Source organism: Rhincodon typus, chromosome 3, assembly GCF_021869965.1.
Source record: "Rhincodon typus isolate 14 chromosome 3, sRhiTyp1.1, whole genome shotgun sequence".
Lineage (NCBI taxonomy): Eukaryota > Metazoa > Chordata > Chondrichthyes > Orectolobiformes > Rhincodontidae > Rhincodon > Rhincodon typus.
Window position 1 is genome coordinate 124645771 of NC_063334.1, and position 11043 is coordinate 124656813.

General features: G+C 42.5%; 1 protein-coding gene across 2 annotated transcripts in view; it reads right to left on the reverse strand.

Moving 5' to 3' along the window:
* The window catches only part of LOC109912126 (coiled-coil domain-containing protein 80-like), a 43249-nt gene that overhangs the window by 17517 nt on the left and 14689 nt on the right, over window positions 1-11043 (reverse strand). The window contains exons 6-7 of one of the 2 annotated variants that reach the window (XM_048618952.1): window positions 8287-8367; window positions 7186-7497 (exon numbers count right to left, since the gene is read on the reverse strand). In XM_048618952.1, the coding sequence (XP_048474909.1) occupies window positions 7214-7497; window positions 8287-8367 (365 nt within the window). In that variant the 3' untranslated portion in view covers window positions 7186-7213. Of the gene's footprint in view, window positions 1-7184; window positions 7498-8286; window positions 8368-11043 lie in introns of those variants that run through there. The other variant, XM_020511511.2, reaches the window with a different exon arrangement.

Consider the following 11043-nt stretch of genomic DNA (forward strand, 5'->3'; position numbering starts at 1 on the left):
AAAGAACATGCACCACGCTTCTTTTAATTCAAGAAAATAGATGATAATCATTTGCTTGTTCATTTTTCAGGACAATGTTCTGACAATCAGGATCAACTTGAGGTTAAAATTTAAACAAAGTCTGCCTGTTAAATGTCAATTACTATTGACAGGCATGTTCTCCTGTCGACACCTCTACCAATCAGGATCCACTCACCACTCAATTAGCATTATTTTCTCATGCAGTACAAATGTTGATTGTCCCCTAGTATTTGTATTTTTTCAAAATGTCCTGACAGGTGCAAAATGTCTTTTACCAGCAACACTCAAATTCTGTACTGTCAAAGCACGTTGAAGTAAATTACCTCCAGTAATTTACACTGAGCTGGATACAAGGGTCTTTTGTTCTACTACCATTTGCTGCACTAGACTGCTACAAGCTCACCTCCCTGGATTTCAGCAGGCAGTAGGGGGAGGAGCACATGTCTTTGTGTGAATGTCAAAATGAAGTCAGACAGATTGCCTGAATGCTGGATGTCAAGTTGAAGTTAGTGTAGAGTATCAGACCTAAGCCTGAATGATACCACAACCTGATATGTGATCAACATGCAAATCAGGAGTTAACGGTGGTTGCTCGGACACAGTCTGAGCACCTTATCCATACTGATGATGTGTTAATGTTTGACACATGCAGCATCATAATTGTTACACAATTGAAGTTAGTTAGGTTGATAATCAGAAAAATAACAGCATATATTCTATAGAATAAGACTGTATATTGTATATTTCAGTGTAAACCATTTATAAAACTACAACCAGAGTTTCCTTAAACACTTTTGACTATTGTGGGATCTATGACAAAACATTGTATAAATAACAGTGAATGTTCTTTGGAGAACTCTGTTACTTTTCTGGTCTATTGTCATTCAAGCTATTCTTAATTTAATACATGACATGTGCGTTGGACCAAATCATTGCACAAAACTTAGAACTTTGACTATTTCAATTAAGTGTAATTTATCAATTCGAGAATCATAGAACTATACAGTGCACAGTGACATGTCAGCTCTTTCAAAAAGCTCACCAAATAGGATCACTACCACTCCTTTCCCTACATCCCTGCTCTGCTTTGTTTCAAGTATTTATCCAGTTCCCTTTCTTAAGACCATAAGATATAGGGGCAGCATTAGGCCAATCAGTCCATTTAGTCTGTTCTGCCGTTTGATCATGGCTGATATGTTTCTCAACCCCATTCTCCCGCCTTCGCCTTGTAACCCTTGGACCCCTTACTAATCAAGAGACTACCTCTGTCTTAAATACAATCAATGACTCGGCCTCCACAGCCCTCTGCAGCAATGAGTTCCATAGATTCACCACCCTCTGGCTAAAGAAATTCCTCTTCGTCTCAGTTCTAAAGGGTCATCCCTTCACTCTGAAGTTGTGCCCTCGAGTCCTAGTCTCTCCAACCAGTGAAAACATCTTCTCCATGTCCACTCTATCCAGGTCTCTCAGTATTCTGTAAGTTTCAATCAGATCTCCCCTCATCTTTCTAAACTCCATCAAGTACAGACCCTGAGTCCTCAACCTCTCCTAATATGTCAAGTCCTTCATCCTCGGGATCATTCCTGTAAACCTCCTCTGGACACCTCCAATGCCAGCATATCCTTCCTTAGATACCAGGCCCAAAATTGCTCACAGTATTCTTAATGTGATCTGACCAGCCTTATACAGATTCACAGTACATTTCTGCCCTTGTATTCTAGCCCTCTTGAAATGGAGGCTAACATTGTATTTGCCTTCCTAACTGCCAACTTAAGAATTAGAAAAAGAAGAATTAGGTTTTATTGAGACCTGCATTATTGAATCTGCATGTTAAGCTTAAAAGAATCCTGAATTCAAACTTCCAATTTGTGCTTTAGATTTCCGAACCCTTTCCCCATTTAGAAAATAGTCCACATCTCTATTCTAAAGTGCATAACCTCACTTTCCTACATGTTTTCCATTTGCCACCTCTTTGCCCACTCTCCTAGGCTGTCCAAGTCCTTCAGCAGCCTCCCCACTTCTTCAACACTACCTGACCCTCCACCTATCTTTGTGCCATTTGCAAACTTAGCAACAATGCCCTCATGTCTTTTGAATCATAGATTCAGTGTGGAAACAGGCCATTCAGCCCAACAAGTGCACACTGTCCCTCCGAAGAGCATCCCACCCAGAACCATTCCCCTGCCCCTGCATTTCCCATGTCTAACCCACCTAACCTAAACATCCCTGGGCACTACGGGCAATTTAGCGTAGCCAATCCACCTACCCTGCCCATCTTTGGACTGTGGGGAGGAAACCGGAGCACCCAGAGGAAATCCACCGCAGACACGGGGAGAATGTGCAAACTCCACACAGACAGTCGCCCGATGCTGGAATCAAACCCGGGTCCCTGGCGCTGTGAGGCAGCAGTGCTAACCACTGAGCCACCATGCCGCCCAAACTGTCTTTGTCCAGGTATTAAAGTATAATGTGAATAGTTGTGGTCCAAACATGGTGCCCTGCAGAACTCCACTAGTCACTGGCTACCATCTTGAAAAAGACTCCTCTATCCCTACTCTCTCCCTTCTGCCAGTCAGCCACTCCTCTATACAAGCCAGTACCTTGCCCCTAACACCATGGGCACTAATCTTATTTAGCAGCCTCCTGTGTGGCACCTTGTCAAAAGCATTCTGAAAATCCAAACAGATCTTGTCCACTAGCTCTCCTTTGTCTAATTTGCTCATTACCTCCTCAAAGAATTCTAACAGATTTGTCAGGCATGACATCCCATTGATGAAGCTGTGCTGACTCTGCCCTATTTTACCATGCACTTCCAAGTACTCTGCAATTTCATACTTAACGACGGAATCTAAAATCTTACCCATGACTGAGGTCAGGCTAACTGGCCTACAGTTTCCTGTTTTCTGCCTCCTTCCCTTCTTAAACAGGGGTGTTACATTTGCCATTTTCCAGTCTCCTGGCGCCCTCCCTGACTCCAGTGATGCCTGAAAGATCACCATCAATGCTTCTATAATCTCCTTAGCTATCTTCTTCCGAACGCTGGGGTGTGGTCATCCGGTCCAGGTGATTTATCCACCTTCAGACCGGTCAGCTTCCCCAGCACCTTCTCCTGAGTGATGGCCACTACACTCACCTCTCCCAACAACTCTCTTGAAGTTCTGGTATGCTGCTGGTGTCTTCCACTATGAAAACTGATCTAATGGACCTATTCAATTCCTCTGCCATTATTTTGTCCCCCATCACTACTTGTCTAGCCTCATTTTCCAACAGTCCAATGTCTGCACTTGCCTCTCTCGAACCTTTTATACTATCTATAATCTTCTTTTACATTACTAGCTAGCTTACTTTTGTATTTCATCTTCTCTCCCCTTATATGCTTTTTTCATTTATCCTCTGCAGGTTTTCAAAGGCTTCCCAATCCTTTGGCATTCCACTAATCTTTACCACATTTGCTTTTAAGCAGGCCATGTGGCCCAGCAAGTCCACACCAACTCTCTGAAGAGCATCCCATCCAGACCCATCTCCTACCCCATTTCTGTAACCCTCCATTTCCCATGACTAATCCAGCTAGCCTTCACATCCCTGGACACCATGGAGCAACTTAGACTGAAAGAACTGCGGATGCTGTAAATCAGGAACAAAAACAGAAGTTGCTGGAAATGCTCAGCAGGTCTGGCAGCCTCTGTGAAGAAAAAATCAGAGTTAACGTTTCGAGTCCAGTTCTGAGGAAGGCTTACCAGAGCAGAAACGTTAACTCTGATTTTTAAACATTGTAATTATACCCACATCATGAACTTCCTCCTCAGAACATTCATTCCACATGTGAACTACCCTTTATGTAAAAAATTTGCCCTTCATCTCTTTTTTAAAATCTCTCTCCTCTCACCTTAAAAATGTGCCCCTAGTCTTGAAATCCCCCATTCAAGGAAAAAGACATCTATCTATACCCCTCATTATTTTGTAAACTTCTTTAAGGTCACCGCTCAACCTTCTACATTCCAGTGAAACAAGTCCCAGCCTATCCAGCCTTTCCTTATAACTCAAACCTTCCATACCTGGTAAATCTCTTCTGAACCCTCTCCATCTTAATAATACCCTTCCTAAAACTGGACAACCAGAACTGAACACAGTATTTCAGAAAAGACCTCACATGAGGTTCCAACATGACTTCCCAACTCCTATCCTTAAAGCATTGAGCAATGAAGACAAGCATGCCAAATGCCTTTTTAACCACCCTGTCTATATGTGACGCAAACTTCAAAGAATCATGTACCTGCACCCCAGGTCCTTCTGTTCAATAACACTACCCAAGGCCCTACCATTAATTATATAAACCCTATCCTTGTTTGTTGCACCAAAATGCAACACCTCACATTTATCCAGATTGAACTCCATCTGCCATTTTTCAGCCCATTGACCCATTTGATCAAGATCCCTTCGAAATCTTAGAAAACCTTCTTCACTGTTTACAATGCCACCAACTTTGGTGTCGTCTGCAAATTTACTAACCATGCCTTCTATACTCTCATCTGAATAACTTATATAAATGACAAACAAAAGAGGACCCAGAACTAAGCCATGTGGAACACCTCTGCTGTCAGTCTCTAATCCAAAAAGCAACCCTCCGCCATTCTCTATCTTCTGCCATTAAGCCAATTATGTATCCAATTGGCAAGCTCACCCTCAATCCCATGTGACTTAATTTTACTAATTAATCTACCATTCAGAACTTCGTCAAAGGCTTTACTAAAATCCAAATAAACAACGTCTACTGCTCTGCCCTCATCAATCTTTTTGGTAACTTCCTCAAAAAATTCAACCAAGTTTGTGAATCATGATTTTCATCACACAAAACCATGCTGACTACCCCCAATCAATTTTTGCCTCTTAAATGTCCATAAATCTTATCTTCTATAATCACCTCCAACAATTTACCCATAACTGAAGTCAGGCTCATAGGTCTATAGTTCCCCAGTGTCTCCTAACAATCTTTCTTAAGTAAAGGTACAACATCAGCCAGCCTCTAGTCATCAGGCACCTCGCCCATAGTTATAGATGATGCAAATATTTCTGCAAGGTGTCTCACAATTTCCTCCCTTACTTCCCACAATGTTCTGGGATACATTAGATCAGGTTCCGGAGATTTATCCACCTTTATTCAAATGTAATTCCATGACATCTGATTCCAGCTTCTCCCTCTCAAAGTGCAAAATGAATTCGATCATATTATGGTCACTGTCTCTGAGGGATTCCTTCACCTTCAGCTCCCTGATCAAGTCTGCCTCATTACACATCACCAAATCCAGAACTGCCTCCTGGGCTCTACTGCAAGCTGGTCCAAAAAAACCATCCCACAGACATACCACGTATTCCTTTCCTTGAGATCCGCTACCAATCTGATTTTTCCAGTCCACCCGCATATTGAAGTCCCCTCATGATTATTGTATCATGCCTTTCTTACATGCCTTTTCTGTTTCCTAAGTTTTTTTTTCCCCACCTGCTGACTACTGCTAGGAGGCCTGTATACAATCAGGGTCTTTTTTCCCCCGTGGTTCCTCAACTCTACCAACACATATTCTATGCATTTTGACTCTATATCACATCTTGCTTTTAATTTCATTTCATTTCTTACTGGAAGGCAATCTGTCCCCCTGCCCATCTGCCTGTCCTTTCAATAGGACATGTATCTTTGGATATTTAGCTCTAGGCCCTGATCCCCTCACAGCCAACCTTTGAGAATAGATTCAGGAAGCATATCGCAGGGGGAGTCAGAAATTCTGATCACCCAAAAAGCTGTTAATGTTAGGGGTCAAGTGAAATCTTTAAGACTGAGTTTTCTTAGATAAGATTATCAAGGGATGTAGGACAAAGCTGGATAAATGGAGTTGAGGTACAGACCAGTCACAATCTAACTAAACGGCAGATCAGGCTTATGAGAATTTTTAAAAATTCATTCATAGGGTGAGGGTGTTATTGGCTAGGCCAGCATTTATTGCCCAGCAGGCAGTTCAGAGTCAACCACATTGCTGTGGGTCTGGAGTCACATGTAGGTCAGACCAGTTAACGATGGCAGTTTCCTTCCCTAAAGGACATTAGTGAACCAGATGGGTTTTTCTGACAATCAGCAATGGGTTCATGGTCATCATTAGACTCTTAATTCCATATATTTATTGAATTCAAATTCCACCATCTGCTGTGGTAGGATTCAAACCCAGGTCCACAGAACATTACCTGGGTCTCTGGATTAACAGTCCAGCGATAATGCCACTAGGCCATTGCCTCTCCTCAAATTGTCTACTCCTATTCCAATACAAACGTGCTCCAGTTTTGAACATTAGGAAAGATATGCTTTCAGTACAGGAAGGAGGGAGAATTTGTAGGATTATTTTTTATTCACTTGTGGGATGTAGGCTTCACTGGCTAGGCCAGCATTTATTGCCTACCCTGCAGTCATCCACATTACTAGGGGTCGGGAGTCATATGTGTTTCAGATCAGGGTAAGAATGACAGGTTCCCTTCCCTGAACACAGTTTTGAACCAGATCAGACTTTACAACAATTGACAGTAGTTACATGGTCACCATTAGATTAGCTTTTAATTCTAGAGTTTTATTGAATTCAAATTTTACCATCTGGCATGATGGGATTCAAACCCATTTCCCCATTAGCCTAGGGTTCTCAATAACTAGCCCAGTGACGTTGCTGCTCCACCACTGCCTTCCCACCAAATGGGGTATTTGGAACTGAGAAGAAAGTTTGGAACAGCAATAATTATTGCTAGTACCAGTAGAGTATATAGACAAGATAGATATTGGTAACAGAGCTGAGAAGTAATCACCTATTACCATCCTGCTTTTATTTATGCCTGGTCCAGTGAGGCAGGGTGATGCAGGCATCTCTGCAAATATGGGAGCAAGTCTTACGTCTTATGTCTTTAAAGGTTGCTGAAAGAAAAATATTAAGCACCAAAAAGGCAACTTAGCTCATTAGGGGAGCTACTGTATTGGTTATTGCAGCACAACCACCCTAACAAGTACAAAGTGCAGTACCATGTAATAACATTGACATTGTAAACTGTCCAATGCATATTGCTGATATAAATTGACTATATATTTAAAACAAAGTTCATATCACTGGTGATTTGTAATTGCAATCAAAGTCTTACATGAGAAGTATTTCCTATTACGGTTACGCTATCCATGCTCAGGGTATCCACGATAACTGGGGGAGTAGTCATCCTCCTGGCAGGAGATTCCCAGTGTTTCTTGAAGCTGCATCTCCTCTTGCCTCAGCTGCATGGAGTCCACCAGTTCATAAATGGTCGCTAGCGACCAGACGGGTGTCAGGTACCAGGAGTTGATGGTGCCGTCTTTACCGATGAGGAACAGCATAAAGTGCTCCTCACTGATCTGGAAGTGTTCACGAAGGCCTTTCGCCACCATCGAGGAAAGCTCCTCTGTATCCACTTCAGCTCTTCCTATATTCAGCAAATTAAAGTACACATTTCAACAAACAAAGCTGTTACTACTCTCATCACCCGCGCAAAGCTGTTTACCCTCCTGCTTCAAGGTGACTGATTTAAGAAAGGGCTGTTGAACAAACTCAACTTCAGAGCTTCAGCTCATGGCCTCAGCTCACACTCCTGTCCAGCAGTAAAGCAGTCCTACATTGTTGGAGGGGCTATCTTTCTGGTTTGTTTGTTAAGACAGGAGTCTGATGGAATACTCCCCACTTGCCTGGATGAGTGCAGCCCCAACAACACTCAAGTAGTTTGACACCATCCAGGACAAAGCAGCCCACTTGATTGGCACTACATCCACAAGCGTCCACTCCGTCCACCACCGACGCTCAGTAGCAGCCGTGAGTACTATTTACAAGATGCCCCGCAGAAATTCACTGAAGCCTCTTCAACAGCACCTTTCAATGACTGCTACCATCTAGAAGGATAAGCGTAGCAGACACCGTCTGCAAGTTCCCCTCCAATACACTGACCATCATGACTTTGCCATCCCTTCAGTGTCGCTGGGTCAAAATCCTGGAACTCCCTCCCTAAGGGCATTGTGGATCTACCTACAGCACATGACTGCAGCGGTTCAAGAAGGCAGCTCATCACCATCTTCTCAAGGGCAACTAGGAATGGGTAATAAATGCTGGCCCAGTCAGTGACTCCAACGTCCCATGAGTGAATAAAAAAAAGTTATAATCCAAAATGAGCAATCTGAATTTAGTGTATGAACTTAATATATGATGGAACAAATGCTCTTACCATTCAATGGAAACACTTCCATAGATCCTGAAACATCTTCACCTGATCCCACCAACTTCAATAGGGTAAAGTGGCGAATTCCTGATCAAATATACAACATTTAATAAATTTTACTTTTACTTTCACTTCCAATCAAAAATAAACACAGAAGATATCTGTAAGATTGACATAATTTTGACTTAGGACTGAGTGCTTGCAGTTGGTGGAAAGAAAAGAAAAAAGAAAAAAATTTATTTTGTACAAATCTAATTTTATTTGAGTTGGCAATTAAAAAAAAATCTAAAGTCTGGAGTTGCCAGTCTTAAGCCGGGCTTTTATTGAGACCTCCAATGGAAGAGAAGCTGGGTTTATTTAAGGAGCTCAAAACAGTTCCTCATTCAGTGTGTCAGCTAGACCTTCTGCATTAGAGCAAATAAAACTATCCAACTTTACTGGCCCAGACTTGATGGGCTGAAGGGCCTTTTTCTATGTTATGCACACTCTATGACTTTGGAGTGACTTACAACAGAATGCCGGATTTTGCCGATTAAGGGAGAAAAGAGAGAAAGGAAAAGAGGTGCACTATTGTTTTTATTTTTTTAAATATTTTCAGCCTCTGAGTATTGATTGTTCCTCTACTACAGGAGAAAAAGTTGGTTATTTTTCAGTATCCGATCAGTAAGTGATTAAAGTTTATTCTATTTCTATGTTTCAACATAGTGTAGCAACTGGTAGTAAGGTTAATAAAATATTTTTTAAAAAAAGAACTAAATATATATGGAAGTATTAATTTGAACACGTTAAGGATAGCAGGACAAGTGATATGTCCAACTGCAGCTTGTGGGAGTTCCTGGATGCCAGTTTGTTCTGGAGTAAACACTCCTACAGCAAATGTAAAGTTGAAACAGTTTGGGATCAGAGTTTATGATCTGGACGCTGAACCAAAGTCAATGTGACACATCAGGGTTGGGGGAACGTTACCTTGATTCTTTGTACTACGTGGCACTCAGACTTCTTAGAGGGTCTGATTTGGTCAATGCTCAGATACAGGTGACAGAATGAGTCAGGTAACGGGAGAGAGGGCAGGAGCCTCAACCTTTGCAATTGCCCAGCATACATGAGGTTCATTCAGCTTGTCTGGATGAGTTAACTGACCATGGAAGCTATTCAAGAGATGGAACTACAAAGGAATATAGAGGTTATACAGTCATACAGCACAGAATAAGGCCTTTCGGCCCAACATGTCTATACCAACCAACAAACACCAAACTACACTAATCCCATTTAGCCGCACTTTAAGTGCTCATCCAGACGTCTTTTAAATGTTGTGAAAGTATCTACGTCCACTACCCTCTCAGGCAGCACATTCCATATATTGCTACCGCCTGGGAGAAAAAAAATTCCTTCTCATATCTCCTCTAAATCACTTGCTCCGAAGCCTTAAACATGTATGCCATGGGAAAGAGATTCTCACAATCTACCCTGTCTCTGCCTCTCATAATTTCCTATCCCTCAATCAGATTCCCTCTCAGCCTCCTCTGCTCCAAGGAAAACAAACCCATCCTATCCATAACTAAGACTTTCCATACCAGACAACATCCTGGTGAATATTCTCTGCATCCTCACCAATGCAATCAAGTTCTTCCAATTGTATGGAGACCAGAACTGCACACAGTATTCCACCTACGGCTTATCCGATGTTTTATGAAGTTGTAACAAGACTTTCTTGCTGCTTTATTCTACACCTAATGAAGGCAAGCATCCTGTATGCCTTCTTCACCACCCTGTCTACTTGTGCTGACACCTTCGGGGATCTATGGACTTGTTCACCAAGTTCCCTTTGTTCCTCAGTACTCACTAGGGACCCACCATTCTTTGTGTGTGTCCTCCCCTTCCCTTCCCTATCAGACCTCCGAAAATGCATCACCTTGCACATATTGGGATTAAACTCTATCTGCCATTTCTCTGCCCAATTTCTCACCTGATCAATATCAAACTGTAACCTGACACCATCCCCCACAGTATTAACAACATCACCAATTTCCATGTCATATGCAAGCTTACTAACTATATCTTCTGCATTCAAATCTAAGTTGTTAATGTACATAACAAACAGTAAGGTTCCCCGCACCAAACCCTGTGGTACACTATTGGTCACAGGATTCTAGTTACAAAACAACCCTCCACCATCACTCTTTACCACCTGCTTATGAGTTAATTAGGATCCAGTTTGCTAACTTGCCTACAATCCCATCAGCTCTTACCTACTAGACCAGCCTTCCATCCCGGACCTTGTCAAAGGCCTTCCTGAAGTCCATGTAAACTACATCAGCTGCACTACCCTCATCAATATACTGGTAGTAGGCAAGAGTACAGTGAGAGGGATTAACACTGTTCTCTGCAGCCAAGGCTGAGAATGCAGACGCATTATTAAAAACTAAAGCTAGGCACTAGGATAAGTTCAAGGTAATCTGCAGAGTCCGCATGGTTTGTGAAAACAATATCACGTTTGAACAAATTAAAGTTCTTAAAAAGGAGTAGGTGAGGACTTTATGACGGGCAGTAAGTGTCACTGAGAGGAGTGGGTGGGGACCATGTGACAGTGTCACTGAGGAGAGCGGGTAGGGACCCTGTGACAGTCAGTGTCACTGAGAGGAGCGGGTGGGGACTCTGTGACAGTGTCACTGAGAGGAGCGGGTGGGGACTCTGTGACAGTGTCACTGAGAGGAGCGGGTGGGGACCCTGTGACAGTGTCACTGAGAGGAGCGGGTGGGGACC